This window comes from Antedon bifida, chromosome 5 (genome assembly GCF_963402885.1).
Source record: "Antedon bifida chromosome 5, ecAntBifi1.1, whole genome shotgun sequence".
Lineage (NCBI taxonomy): Eukaryota > Metazoa > Echinodermata > Crinoidea > Comatulida > Antedonidae > Antedon > Antedon bifida.
Window position 1 is genome coordinate 29,271,945 of NC_136230.1, and position 18,711 is coordinate 29,290,655.

Sequence of the window (18,711 nt, forward strand, 5' to 3'; positions counted from 1 at the left end):
ATGGCAAGAGACACAAAAGGCACATTTAACAATGAACGATCGTTTCCCAATCAATAGCACAATTAATTACAAAATAACATGTAGGCCTATATGTTGAACGACCGAAGATGCAATACACATTTTAGAAGCTAATTACACACTGTACCTCAACTTAGGTAGTAACATCTACATTACCTCTATTTTATCTTTGTCTTTCTGTCTTTCCGGAGTTATTATTACTTATGTGCTTATAATCGAATATATGTAACCGTTTTTATAATAATTGTACCCTATTTCAGGGTCGTTATCTTGCGATTTGCGAATAAGGATTTGGCTGGGGTATGATATATGATATACAATAAAATTCGATACGGTAGCCGCTGAAAACACGATGTCAGGGAAGTTTAGGCGCTCTAGCACCAGGGTGAGCCCAGCAAGCTCAAATGACTTAAGAAGCAAGTAAGTATACACTATTATACGTGTTTTTACCCCCAACAGATCTAGTAACAATAAAGTGTAGATAACTAACCACTTGATCGATCCGGCAACAAAACATTTAAATATACTATTCACTAATGAGAGGTAACATGGTCATTAGGACTCAATTGCGAGATGTGTGTTTGTGTGGACATTTTTCACTGATTCTGTTTGTAGTAACTAAACTTGAGAATGCCTGTCAAATGGAAACAATATTTTTGTTAGTTCTGTGTAAATAAAATGGAAAGAAAGAACCTCGCTCGAAGGTAAGTTATCTGTCAGTAGAAACAAACAAACAAACATCTTAGTTCTACTTTAGTGACTGGCGTCCAACTATCATAACGAATTTAGACATAATTTGGAGTACGATTCTTAATCCTCTCCGTGTCTCTATACTTCTAGTTTAGCCACTCTATCATGACAAAATTAGAGATGATTTGTCAGAGCTGCAAGACTACAAGAGTCTCTGCTGCTCATGTTGTTATTTTTTTCTCAAAATACCACACACAGACGCAGAAACATACCACATATGCATTTAATTTTATTCTTTGTGAAAGTTGTCTTTTATTTATACGTTAAGTTTGTGATACGCACTGTTCCCATACAGTAATACATTATTATCAACATTATACTGTAATTATTAGACGGTCATTATGTATTGCACACGACGAAGCAAAAAAGATGGGGACATCGATCAAGGGGTGGCGGAAACATAACAGCTGGTCCGAAGACAAAAGAGGAAGCACACCGCAGGAAAAGCCCACAGTGAGTAAAATAAAAATGTGAATAGGATAGAGTGCTATATTCTAACAATCTTGTTCTTCGCATGCCCCAGAAAATCGTCCCCTTAATAGGGGTGTCACTTGTATAGGGGTAGGCCGTAGTGTTAAAATATATTATTGTTTATAGAACAGTGTCCCCTTAATAGAAGTGTACCTTGAATAGTGGTCGGTCGTAGTGTTAAAACATAATAATTGTACCTCAATGTTTCATAGAAAAGTGTCCACTTGGATAGAAGTGTACCTTGGATGGGGGTCGGCCGTAGTGTTAAAACATTATTGTCCTAAAGAAGGGAGTTATACTGAACAAAATATTATGTATAATAATATCTTGTCTTGTATTTTAGCCTTATCAGAGGTTTCGCCGAAAAGCAATGGCAGTGCGATGGCTCTGTAGAGTGTGTATATCAGTCATGAGGTAAGTATACACAGATGGTAATAATATATATGTATATAATAGATGTGATAAACTCTTTCCATCAGTTCCCATCAAATAAATGACGTAATAAAATGTGACGTAATAAATACATAACGTACGTAATACTAATCTAGTCACATTTACCGTTCAGGTAGACTGAAAACTGTTAAATTTACAGTTTTTTTATGTAAAAAAATTACATCCAACAGCTGTTTTACAAAAAACAGTAAATTTGTGTAAATTTCCGACGGATCACAACTTATTACTGTAAATTTCTGTACCTATTCGTTGGTTGCATTATCATTGATTGTAACTGTTTTCAAATGTGAGTATACCATACTCTTATTTCCTCTTCCGTTCCTAATCTTTCATTTGTATCCATCAATACTTCAGGGCTGCTTCTGAAAACGCGTTGAAAGGCAGCCTACTCGAGGTTATCGAGGAGATCGTGTCATCCGCAGAGGAGGAGGCAAGGCGAACCGGCAATGCTGGTCTTCTACAAAAAGGGATAGTCAGTTCGGCCTATCCTGATATGACATTCGACGCTTCAGACTTCCAAAGATTTTCAAAACGAGAGGTAAATTATTTTGCGTTTACAGTTGAGTAGTAACGCGTCATCTCTCGTGAGTACCACCGAATATCGCAACACTTTTATTTTGTGACGTATACAAATTTACACATAATAATGTTCTTTACAACCTTTTTGATTGTTTTTCAGGAAGGAGTTCCAAAAAAGACAATCGAATTTCTAAAACTACAAGAAGATGATCGAACACCAGAACATATTGAAAATGTAAGGTTCTTCAACATTTCGTCAATTACTACACGAATAAATTAATATCAAAACATTAAATTATTACAATAAAATATAAAACAACGGTGTTTGTTACTTTTTATTAATAGATTGTTCGTAACATGCAAACGGTCGAAGAGTTTGCCAAGTATCCTCCAGAAATTCAACGAAAGATGTCAGAGTTCGCGTGGTATAATAAGTAAGTACAATCGCATTGTTTCTACAAATGTCCCTGCTGCAGATTACCAAACCGATCGATTGTCATGTATACGGTTCTGCTCAGAACAGTGTACCAGTACCGAATCATTCAGTAATGATCAACAGATCTGCTGCTTCCATCTCTTTTACATTGTTTCTACAATGAGCATGCGCAGTAATATCTAGCATACTGAATCTCCTCTCTTACGCTTTCCTTCTATTCTTCAATGATATTAAATTACCATGCACAATTTCTATCCTTCCAGATTCGGACGAAATCGTGTTGTCATAAAAGAAGGCTATGTCGCGGAAGGGTTGTACATCGTGCTTTCTGGACAATGTATGTAAACTCAATATCAAATCATAATGTTATTACAATGATGTTGTTAGTACGAGTAAAGTAGGCGTTACCGTAAACATTATCCGGAATTCTTTGGTTTAACATATTTGGGTTTTCCCCGAAATCCTCCTGGAAAATCCTGTAGACTTGATCAGTTTGCATAGAACTTCCTTACATAATATTGTTGTATCTTTCAGTGACAGAAACCTATGGAGGACAAACATATATACTTAAAAAGGGAGATAAATTTGGGGTAAGTTAAGTTAAGCTCTCCCAAAACTGAACTCCCTCAATACAAGAAATCCTTGCGCAACCGGTCTACTAATAGAAATTTTCTCCCGCCACCGGACTCACTGAATATCGAGAACTCTCCCAAAATTGGACTCCCTGATCACCAGAAACTCACAAAATGTGTTCATATAATGTAAAATATATTCTGAAAGTTTTAAGAAAAAACATAAATTTCAGTCAAGTATCTAGGTGGGAGAGAGTTGAACGCAATTTAGTGCAAAGAGAAAAACTATGCAGTGAAAATGCTGAAAATGAATGTGTAAAAGAGTAAAAAGTAAAACTTAAACTATTCTTGTTGTTTGTTATATGTAAATGCAAAAAAAAGACGTCCCAACCAAACTTAAGCTCTTTCTACACTATCAAACTTTACGTGACAAAAAAATGTGATGTGCCCATATATGGACATGATGATGTCATATCACTACCATATTTGGGCACATCACATTTTTTGTTGTCAAACTAGTTTGATAGTGTAGACAGAGCTTTACACTCGTCAGTTCGTCATGTAGCTGCTCACAAGCAAAAGACAAATGGGGCTTGGGAAAATTTTTAGACAATAATATCAAATTAAATTAAACTGATGAATATGTTTATAGAATCGGACTTTACAAATAAATATCTTGCTTTTCAACTCCTCAGGAAAGTGATATAATACGTAACTGTAGACGAACTAGCACAGTAATGACAAAAGACGTCGTGGAGCTATTCTGCATCCACAGTGAAGTAAGTACAAACGAATAATAATTAGGCATTATCTCTTATTAAGCTGTAAAGTATAACAACAAAACACTTTATTCACTACGACACCTGAACTCAATCGGCGTATTCAATCGCGTTTACATTAAGTATATTGAGTTACACGGTCAATTACGCATTAAAGTTGGTCACGGCAACGCGTTCCATAATCGGAGTGAATGCTAAACACTCTAGTTGTCCTCGTGGGGACACTCGGAACTAATACGACTAATCATTTTTAGTAAACAGACCGATAAGCACATCGATTCGTTAAACAATCCAAGTAATCTTAACACATTAAAATTGAATGCGTCTCAATTCTAACGTGTGTCCTAGTTCTGGGAACGAGTTACGCGTCTGTAAGTGTGTTTCAATTACTCTTAACCAATATCCTTTTTAATATTATATGTGTTTGATTTTGTAGGATTACCCGGAAGTGTTTGACACGAAGCTGAACATCACTTCAGAGGATGTTATGAATTATGTCAGGTAGGAGGATAAAAATAGAAACGTAATAAAAACAATTAAACAATAAAGAACTTCCCTTTGATTGTTGCGCGCGCGCGCGTTCAAAGTTGACAATAATCTTACGGCTTTGTGTTTAGTCTGACGGATTTTGTCTACACTATCAAAATTTATGTAAAAAAAAAAGATGTGCCCATATATGGAGATGATGATGTCATATCACTGCCATATTTGGGCATAGCACTACCATGGGCACGTCACACTTTTTTGTCAAACTAGTTTGATAGTGTAGACAGAGCTCAAGTAAATAAAAAATGATTATGCTTGCGGTTACATCACAAACTATTCAAAAGACATTGAAAAAAATATTTGCCAGGACCACAATGCAAAACAGGTTTTTCTTTTACCTGATTGTGTAATCTTGTATAAAGATGTTGTTAATAATAAAAAATATCACGTCTAATGGTCGCATTATAATCTATTCGTTCTGGTGACGTTACATAGCTCTCATTGTGTCGAACAAATGTCCTCCACAAGTAGCAAAGTTATAGGAAATTGTAATCGTTTTGATCAATATTTTATTTGTTTATTTTTAGAAAGATTCCAGTTTTCAGTGTATGGCCCGGTATTGATAAACTGATGGATTCGCTGTTAAACTGGGGGATACAAAATTACAGGTTAGAACGGAAAGAAACATAGAATTAATTTTGATATGAGAAGGCCTAGAACCCATATTTTATCCTTGGTTGTCGCCTGGAACTGTACTAGAATCCGTCAAAATGGTGTCAAGGAATCGATTAAGATAAAGCGCGACGCAATGTCCTCGCATGCGCACAATGAATTACTAGAACGCATATGGTGTCGATGGTTGTCGCCTGGAACTATACTAGAATCCGACAAAATGGTGTCAAGGAATCGATTGAGATGAAGCGCGTCCCAATGTCCTCGCATGCGCACAATGAATTACTAGAACGCATATGGTGTCGATGGTTGTCGCCTGGAACTATACTAGAATCCGACAAAATGGTGTCAAGGAATCGATTGAGATGAAGCGCGTCCCAATGTCCTCGCATGCGCACAATGAATTACTTGACGTATATAGCCCAAGGCATCGGAAATTTAAAGCTCCCAATGAACTGTATTTCACAGTTAACAGAAGTATTTAATACGATAAATGTTGATATAAAGTTTGCAGTACACCACGTATATTTCCATCTATATACTTTGATCGTCCTCCTGATCGAAACGTCGAGAAACTCAACAGTTTTTTCAGAACTAATATACGTGGTGATGTACCGCAACATTTTTATATCAACATTTGATTGCAAACCTTCAAACAATATAATAACGATAAAGTAAACATTTGTTAACCGTGTACAGAATTCACTACAAAAAGCACTGTATAAAGGCCAATTTTCACACAGCAGTCGAGCGGCAACGGTAAGCGGAAACTCGTAGAATTTGTATTATCTATGCTGAGTGGAAACCGTCCCTCCGCGTTGTGTGTTAATGGTCATAATACTTGGTTCCCACTAGGACGCAACGCAAGGACGTAAGTGCAACGCAAGTAAGTTTACCAATGACAAGCAAATGTTCGAATTATCCATCGCTTGTGATTTGCCAAATCACTTACGTTGCGTTACGTCCTTGCGTTGCGTCTCTAGTGGGAACCAAGCATTAGGAATAACATAGATTCTATATTTTTAACCGTTACCGCTCGTCTGTGTAAATTGGCCTTAAATGTATGGTTTGTCCGACATCCTAGTCTCTAAGGCGTGGTTCCCAGCAGGACGCAACGCAAGGACGTACGCGCAACGCAAGCGAGTTGACCAGTGACAAGCTACTGTTCAAATAATCCATCGCTTGTGATTGATCAAATCACTTACGTTGTGTTACGTCCTTGCGTTGCGTCACTAGTGTGAATCAAGCTTTAAAGTAGAAATGCTATCTTTATATAACTGCATATATATAGGCCTAGGCCTAATTATGTAACGTAATGCGAGTGCTAGAAACTAACATTTTCATTTCTTTTAAAGGGCAGGGCAATTGATCGTAAAAGACAGTGAAAATAACGACTGGATATATATCATCAAATCGGTAATAATCAACGAAATAGAAAAGGAAATGTATAGATTATCTAAAAATAGTCTACAATGTGTATATTCCGCAGCTATGATTGTCTTATTTTTCTCTTTTTACTTTTACTACTTTTTTTTAAAGTATCTTTTTCATTTTCAATTTACCGTTCTAGTTTTTTTCATATAATAATTTTACGAATACCTATATCTGAAAAAATCAATTGAACAGTATTATTTGCAAACTCAACGGTAAATAATTTATTGTAATCCAATCCAATTCCCACAATTTATACACGTTTCGATTCGCAAGAAAACAAACGATAAATAAAATGATCAAGTCCATCAGAAAGAGCCTGAATCCCTGATAGAGATTTACTTTCCTCATTACGACGGACATTGAAACTTGGTATGATAAAATGATAAACCTAGCAAGCTGTCACAATAATACGTTGTCGGAGCAAATCATGATTAAACATTCCATTCGCATTATGATCGACAGAATATAACAAATGCCTGCTATTCCCGCTCATCTAACGAAACTCTCACCTCTGCCTACACTATCAAACTTGATGTGACAAACAATGTGATGTGCCCATATATGGACATGATGATGTCATACCACTACCATATTTAAGCATATCACTACCATATTTTGGCACATCACACTTTTTGATAGTGTAGACAGAATTTAAAATTTGGTTCCACCAGGACGCAACGCAAGGACGTAAGTGCAACGTAATGCCTGTTTTCCACTCTAGAACGCAGCGCAAGGACGTAAGCGCAACGCAAGTGATTTGACTAATCACAAGCTTCCGAGATTTGGTCAATCCACAAGAGATGGATTGTTCAACAAGGCCATATTATATGCATGGCTGGAACAGTCGCGTGCGCAAATTTGAGTTAGTGTTTACCGACCGACCGACCGACATAGTCTACTGCTTTGCGTTGAGTCTCTGGGAACCATTCTTAAATAATTGTAATCTGCTTACTCAACAGGGAAAATGTGACGTATTGAAAAAGTTAACACCGGGAGTGTGTACTTTAGACGAGAGCAGAAAGTTTTACAAACGATACAAAAAAGCGCAAAGTGCTCTAGCAATGCAAAGGATCCATGAACAACAAAGTAAAATTATGAATAAAAAGTCAGAACCTAAAGGTAAAATATTTCCTCAGATAAGAATATACCACTTAACTATAAATCCTCTGTCTACACTATCAAACTAGTTTGAAAAAAAGTTTGATGTGCTCAAATATGGTAGTGATATGACATCATCGTGTCCATATGGGCACATCACATTTTTTCGTCAGATAAAGTTTGATAGCGTAGACAGAGCTTCTTAAGTTGTTGCTTACAATCTACATAAGTATTTATTAGAAGTACAAATCCTACCAAACCCGTTAAAATCGTTATAAAAGTTGTATTTCACTGATGAAGATGCAGTTAGCACTCGTGTTAGCACGCTATAATTAAAATACGGCTGGTAGCATTTGGTGACTTGGTATGGTTTGGTATTTAGGAGGATCCCATTATATAACTGTTAGGAACCGGCGCGCGTAACGTATTAATTCTGACTGACGGATTTTAGTTTAAACAACATTGGTCGATACTCGATACGTCGATACCGTACCAAGCAAAGCTTACAATCTATTGAATGGTTAATGATGGGTTTCTATTTTGTTTTGTGTATTTCTTTAGTTACCTTCCTAACTCTTCCAAACTCAAGTCCAAAAAGAATACCCAAAATAGAATTGATGAATATTGATGAGGAATCTGAATCTGACAGACACCAATACCAAATGGCAAACAACAATGCGTTACTGGATATGGTATGCGTCATGTTCAATACATAAACTAGGTATAAACTAGAGGTGTAAACTAGAGGTATAATCTACGCATAACTTACATAAACTGAGGTATAAACTAGATATTACATAAACTAGATATAAACTAGGTATAACTTACATAAACTAGGTATATCTTACATAAACTAGGTATAACGTACATAAACTAGTTATAAAGTAGATGTTACATAAACTATGTATAAACTACGCATAACTTACATAAACTAGGTATAAACTAGATATTACATAAACTAGGTATAAACATAGGTATAACTTACATAAACTAGGTATGAACTAGATATTACATAAACTAGCTATAATCTAGGTATAACTTACATAAACTAGGTATAAACTAGATATTACATAAACTAGATATAAACTAGGTATAACTTAAATTAACTAGGTATGAACTAGATGTTACATAAACTAGGTATAAACTAGGTATAACTTACATAAACTGAGGTATAAACTGTATAACTTACATAAACTGAGGTATAAACTAGATATATAACGCTGTGCATTATATTTGGTATCAATTAAATAATAAAATGTGTTTGTTTGGTTTTGTTCAGACCGACATATCGGAGAAAGAAGTACTGAAGCAATTCGTTCAAGAAGGTAGTTCCATGACCACACCGTATTGCGTCCGTGTTGCTGAGTTGGAGGCCGGTGACGTGTTCGTAAGTACAGTAATACTATTATATAATTCTAATAGATTGCATGCCGTGTGCGAATCCTGTACCCGCGTGCGTCATTTGCATAAAGTTGGCCTAAATATGTACCACAGGTACGAGGGTTATTGGTGGTAAACAAGTAAGTTCAGACTAAATTTGAAATTGGACAAGCGACCGCACATTACATTATCGTAATTTGTATATCTGCGAAACCTCTACTCGATGAGCTGTTGTATTATTACGAGTGACGCCTAATTTATGTTTAACTTCTTTTTAATTCAGGGTCTTTTGTCGACAATTCCCGGATGCAAAGGGTCCCAAGTTAGCTTGGTGAGTATAAAATACCTTCTTAATTGTCTCACCATTATCTGGCTATTGTGACGATAGCACTCGTAGAATCCCTCCACTAAGAGGACACTTAACCGAGAAACAAACGAGAGGAAATATATTAACTGCCAGCCTCAGGGAACTTAGACGCAACCCAAGCGCACAGTAGTAGTTTTGACCAATCACGACGCGATGGATTACCCGAATGTCGCTTGTGATTGGTAAATATACTTAAAGTTGGAATTAAACTTTAGGGGACATTGTTTGGGGTCCGGAAGGGGCTCTACACACCACTGATTCGCCACCATTAATGTTGTAGTGCATTTTCTAGGTTCACATAGCCTACCACAGTTTAGTTACTACGACGTACGTCAAACATTGTTAGCTTGGTTTCACACATAATTATATTTTACCTATCGATATAGGTAAGCCAAGGAGCAGAAGCGATTCGTATCAATAAACAATTTTTCCTGAAATTTGCAGATGAAAGAGTATTCACACAGATAGAGATGAGGGTAATTATTATCATTGGATTATTTCATATTTCAGAGACATAATAGGCTATGTTATCTCAATGAAAATGCATTTGTATTGGCTGCAATATAACGACGTAAGCAATACACACTGGCTATCGATTTTGTGTACGTCGCGTATTGAGTTGAGAAATTCTCCTCTCTTAGTCACATCAATTCGACATGAAATCCCACCAAATAATAGGCGGCTTCGCATCTCTTTTGGTGTAAATCTCAACCTGTTATATTCTTACATTACACGACTTATTGCATCAACTAGTAATGCTCAACTTAAATTACATTTCGATTTTAGAATAATGTTCATTTAATCCCATTATGTTGCATGTTACAATGCCTGATTAAAATCAAATTAAACTAACGCAAATAAACGACGAGGGCTAGAAACGGGGCTTTCAAAGTAATATCGTAAACAAGTTTTTTTTAATAGGCTATTATTAATTCGTTATTGTGTTACAATATTTAAATTCTTTTAAACAATCAAAAATAAATATTAACTTAAAACTAACGATCACAAGAATTGGGTTTTAACCTAATATTGTAAACACGTTTATATTGATATAAAGCTCTGTCTACACCATCAAACTTTATGTAACAAACAAATTTGATGTGCACAGTGTAGACAGAGCTTTATAGATTTTTTTTCCCTTTGAGATGACGATTATATTCAAAAATCAAAATTTCTTTTTAAAACGGCATTCGCGACATTATTCTTTCAAATCTATTTCCCCCCCCCCCCCCCAAAAAAGTTTATTTCCCCCAAGGAAATTGGCAAGGATATTGCGAAATCTTTTTAAACACGTTTATGTTAATATAAAGCTCTGTCTACACCATCAAACTTTATGTGACAAAAAATGTGATGGGCACATATAATGGACATAATGATGTCAAATCACTATCATATTTGGGCATATCACACTTTTTTTTTGTAAAACTTGATAGTGTAGACAGAGCTTTATAGATATCTTTTTTCCTTTGAGATGACGATTATATTCAACATTTCTTTTCATTATTCTTTCAAATCCATTTCCTAAAAAAAAAATTTGCTTGAAGCTTACCTTAGCCAAGAAAATTGGCAAGGATATTGCGAAATTGTTTATGATTACATCTTCTTGAATACTTATTATTATTTCTTTTAAATATACCTATTTAGAACGAGGCTATACCTTAGCCAAGAAAATTGCCTCAGTGGCCTTCATACGACAAAATTGGCAATGAATGTTGCTAAATCGTTTATCGTTACATTTTTCTCGAATAATGCTTATTATTATTATTTCTTTAAATTATCTTTTAGTACGAGGCTTATCCTAGCCAAGATGATTGTCTGAGCGTCCTCGATATGACGAGTAAATGGCAGAAATGCAAACGCAACGAGTTTAACAAAACTGTACATGAAGTGCACACCAAGATACAGACACGGAAAGACTCAAGAAGATGAAAAAAACATCATAATTGATTTTTTATATTGATTAAATAATGATGAAGTAATAAATAATGTTGTGGTTATACAGTAATTAATACATAATACTGTATGATTAAATTAAGTTGACTGCGCACGTCACTATGCGCCGAGGAAACACGAGGGCGCGGTCAAGTATCCAATAATAATTGAATTCGATCTGACGTTTCTCCAGCGTGCGTTACGTATGAATGCACTAAACTTCCCTTTCTTCCGATGGTGGAAAAACCTTATTATTTAAGTTTACAAAATCTTGACATAAAAAAATATACCAGACCCGTGAACATCTGAATTCGGACGAAGGACGATATAGTTTTATATTGAGTTTTCTGCCACTCAGTGTAGGCCTATATTATTTTGTGCAGCAATAGAGTGGTACTGCATTGTGTAACATTTAGCTACGTAAAGGCCAATTTACACAGACGAGCGGTAACGGTAAGCGGAAAACCGCGTAGCTTGTTCCATGTACAATCTGTATCTATCCTGAGCGGAAACCTATGTTTATTACCGTTACCGCTCGCCTGTGTAAATTGGCCTTTAAACTAGCGAAGTACGGGGGTAGTAAGTCCGAAGTGGGAGTACAAGGTCTCACGAACCCACGTAAATAATGTTAACATTAAGCCTACGACGCATTCTGGAGTTTGTGTATAATAATATACATTGTGGGCGAGTTCAAGTCTCGGTTGGGTCTCTACTTTCACTCACAGCAATTTCTTATCTACAAGTATTTTAAATATTGTATTTCACTAATGCCACTGTGAAATTTATACATTTATCTTCAATAAAAATTCATACATATTAGAAGACCAAAAGATAAAACTAAATTTAAAAAAAAACATCATAAAAGTCGATTCTTGTTACTGCATCTATTTGTAATAATTATTATGTGATACAGCGTTACATGCGTGTATCATAAAACAAAGGTCACATGTGACACTATATACAACCGTAACGTGAAAAACAATCACATGTGACATAGGTTACTGTATGTGTATGATTTTGTTATTTACCTGGTTCCCACCCACCAAAGGTAGCAATAACCACGTCCATAACAAATTTAACCTAAGAAAATAACTAAGCATAGGCATAAAACAAATGACACATATCATAAGCTCCGTCCACACTATCAAACTAGTTTGACAAAAAAGTGTGATGTGCCTAAATATGGTAGTGATATGACATCATCGTGTCCATATATGGGCACATCACATTTGTTTGTCCCATAATGTTTGATAGTGTATGGAGCTATATATTCAGATTCATATATATTTTTTTTATATAATCTCATATGTTCTCTGTATATATTGTAACATTAAAAATTATTTCATGGCACTGCAATCACATTATTGTATGATTTGTATGTAAGATATAAGGGCCAGAGGCCTAAATATTGCGGAAATAAAACCCCGTTAGGGGAACGAACGAACATGTAACGCACATATGATGCTGTATCTGAGAACCTGTCTATGATACTGGACAAATATTGTAAATGCAGTGGAAAAAACATGTGTACCAAAGTTTTATGAATGTTCTGTAACAAAACCTCGCTGCAGAAAGAAAGATTTCTCCAAAACTATGAAGAAAATACAATTACATACGGTAGTAAGTTAAAGCGCTATGCTGACTTTAAGTTAAAGTGTCGCGCTGACTTTAATAGCAAAATAAATTTAAATCACACCTAAAACTTGATCAGGCTAAAGCAGATTTGTTTATTGATGGCAAGTTTAATTTGGCCGTAGCTTTATCAACTGTAATATAAAAGATATCCTGAGACGTCAGCAATTTAAATCACAATCTCTTTGTAAACGAGTTAAATAGCTTTATATATCAAACAAAACCAAATAGGACAGGACACTTGAAAAAAAATTAAGTGGTTAAGAAAGTCTTTGAAAGATTCAATTTCCTTCTAAATGGTTTTGTTTGCTTTCTATATAAAAATCTACCGTTTGTGATATAAACAACGATAGTGTCAATTTTGGAAATCAAAGTGAGCTTTTACCTTCTTCATTATATGTACCTTGCTGTTAAATTAAATTAAATACAAAACGAGGAGTTAGAGGTTGATTTATTAAGAGTGGACAAGTTTGGAGTCAGTTCCGGATCTGACAATAACACTCGACACTTTTCCCATTAATGGGACAAACTTTATCAGGAAAAACATTACAAAAACTTTTACTTGCATAAAAAAGTATTTGTACCGAGTACTTGGATATTGATTTTTAGAAGATGTTCCTCTTTTTTTTTTTCATTCCCAATATGGAAATTGAACAATAGTAACGAATCTGACCTGTATGAGGGCACGAGTCAATATATTCAATCTCATTACATTGTGCTTCAGATGGGACATTAAGACATTGGTCTGATGAGACAGAGGACTAAGTGCCATCTTGTGTCCACATGCAATATACTCAATCTCATTACATTATGCTTCAGATGGGACATTAGTGTCATGAGAAGACAGACGACTAGGTGCCATCTTGTGTCCACATGCAATATATTCAATATCATTACATTGTGCTTCAGATGGGACATTAAGACATTGGTCTGATGAGAAGACAGAAGACTAGGCGCCATCTTGTGTCCACATGCAATATACTCAATCTCATTACATTATGCTTCAGATGGGACATTAAGACATTGGACTCATGAGAAAATAGAAGACTAGTCGCCATCTTGTGTCCTCATGCAATATACTCAATCTCATTACATTGTGCTTCAGATGGGACATTAAGACATTGGTCTGATGAGAAGACAGAAGACTAGGCGCCATCTTGTGTCCACATGCAATATACTCAATCTCATTACATTATGCTTCAGATGGGACAGAAAGACATTGGTCTCTCTGACCGTTGAAATTTGACATTAAATAAATAAATAGTAATACTATTAAATATTTACCGTTGTAGCCAAGTAGATGCATCAACTATTTGAGAAGAGGAAGACTTGAAGCAATGGCAATACTTTCATCGTCGTAATGTCAGCTAACACGGCTTCAGCAGCGGCATACGATGACGTCTCCATCAAGTTCACACGACGAAAAGAAAATATAGCTGCTGCAAGGACTAAGAAAGATAACAACATCGATCTTGATAAGTTGATTGTTAAGACGTAAATTTGTTTATTAAAATAATAAGTAACCTGAGATTTATAATATCTTGATCCACGTAATATTAGAAGTTGCATTAAAATAATAGGAATTAAAGTAACATTAAGACTTCTTAATTCTCTACTTAGTAATTTATTTTCTCGTACATGATAATAAAAAAAAATTTCTTTTGAATATCATGCTTGAATTTTATGATAGAAAAAATGAAAAATTAGCTAATAAATTTTTCACATGTACATATTTAACTGCATATTTGATTCTTTTAACTCTACTTAAAGTGAAAAACATTGGTGCGTACCTGCTAATATTTCTAATGTACCATAAGCCAGAATACGATCCCATAAATATAGCAACTGATCAGCGGCCAGGTATCCTGAAAAAGCTCGCATCAACCATTTAAATGCAATTTTTAAACTGTAATAAAAGAAAATTATTATTTATAAATTGTTGGTAAATTCAATCCCAAAGGTAATAAATATCTTTATACACATGTAACTGCAGCAATTTGTGTATTATGTCATCCCATTTTAATGATTTAAAAGTACTATTGCATGTTCAGTTTTTTTTAATGGTTCTGCTCGATGGAAAGTTATCTGTTGCTATCCTTTAGGATAAAACATGAGCAACTTACGGATGAGCTCCTTTTTCTTTCAGATGCAAAAATAACTGCGGTTGTCGACACTGCAAAATAGTCTCAAACTGCACACAGATTGACAATATTCCCTAAAAAATAATAATAAATAATCCTATATTTTAATTAATAATAATAATGCATAAGATTCTGGAAATTTCAAATTTACTGGTAAAACTGATTAGGAAACCAAATTCCAAGGCAATCCAAAGTATTCGATGTAAGCTACAAAGCAAATACTAAAGCTCGGTCTACACTATCAAATGTTATGTGACAAAAAAATGTTCCCATATATAGACATGATGATGTCATATCACTACCATATTTGAGCATGCTGTATCACTACCATATTTGAGCATATCACTACCATATTTAAGCACATCACACTTTTTTTGTCAAACTAGTTTGATAGTGTGGACAGACCTTATTACATATGTTTTAAAACATAGCCTAATCAAATATCTCAATAAAACATAAACAAGCCAAAATATGAAATCATTATTCATAATTTGACTGCTTAAACTGCAAAGAAAAAAAAGACAATTTATTCTTTACTAACTCTAATAAAACTTGACAATGTGTCAAATGTGGTTCATTCAGTTGAGAAATTGTTTAATATCAAAGTTAAGCAGGTCAAAGTAAAACAGCACCTCATTTATGTATATATTACAAAACGAATGAAAATTCTTTGAGGTTTTTATTTACTTGTTTGCAATTTGTTAGCTAGTAGCCTGCGGCATCTTTTGAACATGTCAACATTTCGTAGGGATCTACAACTTGATAATGAATGTAAATTGACAGGGTTCTTTGAAGTACCCAATTAGAGAAAGTTATTAAATAAAAGAGGTTAGATTGGTTACAAGAATCAAGTGATTCAATTGTCTTTTAAACTATGTTTAAATTCCAATATGTGACTTTGGCAATAAAGTGGCACAAAGGTGTTTTGAGATATGGGTTAGTTATAACATGGAGGAATTATTTAGTAAATAATTTCTCCATGGTTTTAAATGTTTCCCTGGGTGTATCCAGGCCATTTGATTGGTTAATTACAATCACATGTCATTCAGTATTAGTTCCAATGAACAGTGATAAATTTAACAATGATAATGAACAGTACTATTGACCTTTTTGTAAATGCTTTAGGAGTTTTGTGAATTTTGTAATACAAATTCAAATTTTGCTAAGCACTTAATTTTAGTGTTTTGGTACATTTTGGTAGCATCCATAAACTCCAGTTTACAGTTTTGGTAATAACTATTTTTCTTTTAACTAATATTTTTAAAATGTCTCACCTGTTCATGAGAGGATATTGTGTGAAGTCGGTGAAAATGACGGCAATAAAGTTCACGAAAATTAAAATACAACTTCACTGGATCATCGAATACAAAACAGAGTGGTACAACTAATAAGTAAAAACGCATAACATTAGTTGAAACATTCAACTAAACCACTGAATTACTGTACATATATCTGGAGCAATATTGACTCGGTTAGTGGAACAATATTGACTCGGTTAGTGGAACAATATTGACTCGGTTAGTGGAACAATATTGACTCGGTTAGTGGAACAATATTGACTCGGTTAGTGGAACAATATGGACTCGGTTAGTGAAACAATATTGACCTGGTTATTGGAACAATATTAGCTCGGTTAGTGGAACAATATTAGCTCGGTTAGTGGAACAATATTGACCCGGTTAGTGGAGTGGAACAATATTGACTTGGTTGTGAAACAATATTGACTCGGTTAGTAGAACAATATTGATCTGGTTATTAAAGATTTAAAATCAATTAAATATCAATATTTATCTTTTTATTATTAAATCTTTAACTAGTCTTTAACTTAATTTACAAAGTACTTCTGGTTATTGTTACTGAATGAATTAATACAATTATTATCTGATCTGATAATTGAATGATGATAATAATATTGATGATAATGATTAAGATGATTGGAATAGCATTAACTACTGTACTTACGTAGCATTGAAAATCCATGGAAAGGAATGACACCATTAGGGGGGTAAACAACGGAATAATCGTCTACACCTAACATTCCTTAAAGTGAGAATAAGTATGTTAAATTATATAGTGTTACACAAGGAAAACACTTTAAAATTTAAAAAATCTCCTATCTAAGTGAATACAATTAAAGGGAATACTTAAAGATTTATTGAGTTAAGTGAAATACTTAATATTTAAGGGAAATATCTCACTTAAGTGTGATTGGTGAATACAGCCACCCTGGAACTCAAGGATTGAACCCTAGACTGTGGAATTGGAAGGCAGGCATGTTAATCACCAAGCTACAGCTCCGCTACTATTCTATTCACTGACTGACTTTAAATCTAAGGATTTAACAGACCTATACATACATTAGGCAGAAGTTTTGAAAATGTAAGAAAAAAAATATATATATAATCTCATGAATTATTCCCACTACCATACAAAAAAAGTGATGAAAACATTTGTTTGTCTGCAACGTTGCAGAAGACTAAAAAATAAGATTACGGCTGGCGATTGTGACAAGTATTACGTGAGAAAATTAAATAAAACTCCACTTGAATGTGCCAAGAAAAGAGCAATAATGAGAAGGAAATCTTCAGAGTCGTTTTAAATTATAGTGATGCATCGTCTACTAATAGAACCAGCACTTGCTTGATACCAATAATCCTACAACGCAGACCCTAAATTAAATAAATGAGCCGTGGTCGTTGACGTAAAGAACTCACTGGATTACGGAGTATACATTAAATCACTTTGATGCTATCACATTGAAGAGGTTGATGAAATATTTTCAACCATATATCAAATCACTTCTTTCACAGTAAAAGAATATATTTTCAATCATTGTAGATTAAAACACCGTTACAGTGGAAAATAATTATACAGAGATCATTGTATATCAATTCAGTGACAGAGTAAAGAATATACAACATCACTGTATATTAAAACCTTGTGCACTCACGGTGTCGTAAACAATACACAAAATCACTGTATATTAAACATTGTACTGACGTTGTCGTAAAGAACATACGAAATCACTGCATATTGTATCGACATTGTCGTAAAGAATACAAAATCACTGTATAATAAACATTATACTGACTTCATCATACAAAGAATACATAAAAATAACTAGACATATATAATAATGACCTGCTTTGCACTGAAGAACACACTAAAAGTTAATTGGTTGAAAAATAACATTGTTATGGAGTAAACAAATACAAAGAAACAAACCTCGTATATATGACTTAGCGGGAGTTGCGGAACTGTTAGCAAAATGTTTGAGGATGTACGTATCGCGACTAAATAGGAATAAAACTTGATAGAGATTATCTTCAAAGACAAAGTACTGGTCGTCATTTGTTGCCGTCAATTTTACATCCTGGAAAAAAAAATTTAAATCTAAATGTGTATGGAAAAAAATAATCATAAATGCGATGTGCTTTTTTAAAGATGAGGAAAAAAATCACAAATAAATTCCCTAACAATTTAAATTTTGATTGTGATAATTTGCACTTCTAAAGCTCTGTCTATCATAATCAAACTATAATTTGACAAAAAAAGTGTTCCCAAATATGGT

General features: G+C 34.3%; 2 protein-coding genes across 5 annotated transcripts in view; one reads left to right on the forward strand and one right to left on the reverse strand.

Moving 5' to 3' along the window:
• Positions 1–984: 984 nt before the first annotated feature.
• Positions 985–18,711, reverse strand: part of LOC144843058 (TBC1 domain family member 19-like) — a 52,225-nt gene continuing 34,498 nt past the window's right edge. For 3 of the 4 annotated variants that reach the window (XM_078699722.1, XM_078699723.1, XM_078699721.1), the window contains 7 exons: positions 18,366–18,513; positions 17,103–17,180; positions 16,415–16,524; positions 15,123–15,214; positions 14,790–14,905; positions 14,284–14,447; positions 985–3,191 (listed from right to left, as the gene is read on the reverse strand). In XM_078699722.1, coding sequence (XP_078555848.1) covers positions 14,305–14,447; positions 14,790–14,905; positions 15,123–15,214; positions 16,415–16,524; positions 17,103–17,180; positions 18,366–18,513 — 687 coding nt within the window. In that variant the 3' untranslated portion in view covers positions 985–3,191; positions 14,284–14,304. The remainder of the gene's footprint in view (positions 3,192–14,283; positions 14,448–14,789; positions 14,906–15,122; positions 15,215–16,414; positions 16,525–17,102; positions 17,181–18,365; positions 18,514–18,711) is intronic. The other variant, XR_013612219.1, reaches the window with a different exon arrangement.
• Positions 1,138–11,364, forward strand: LOC144842466 (cyclic nucleotide-binding domain-containing protein 2-like). The gene is made up of 17 exons (XM_078698912.1): positions 1,138–1,221; positions 1,583–1,653; positions 2,047–2,230; positions 2,372–2,446; positions 2,557–2,645; positions 2,911–2,984; positions 3,182–3,237; positions 3,915–3,998; positions 4,435–4,499; positions 5,072–5,152; positions 6,512–6,572; positions 7,550–7,709; positions 8,250–8,380; positions 8,968–9,075; positions 9,352–9,399; positions 9,822–9,911; positions 11,221–11,364. The coding sequence occupies exons 1-17, from the start codon at positions 1,138–1,140 to the stop codon at positions 11,362–11,364; spliced, it is 1,605 nt and encodes a 534-aa protein (XP_078555038.1).

Excerpts from the sequence above, each read along its gene's own strand:
- LOC144842466 (XM_078698912.1), top strand. The coding sequence starts at position 1,138 with ATGGGGACATCGATCAAGGGGTGGCGGAAACATAACAGCTGGTCCGAA. Across the intron at positions 2,231-2,371 it reads AAAGATTTTCAAAACGAGAG|GAAGGAGTTCCAAAAAAGAC; the intron begins GTAAATTATTTT and ends ATTGTTTTTCAG. Across the intron at positions 6,573-7,549 it reads GGATATATATCATCAAATCG|GGAAAATGTGACGTATTGAA; the intron begins GTAATAATCAAC and ends CTTACTCAACAG.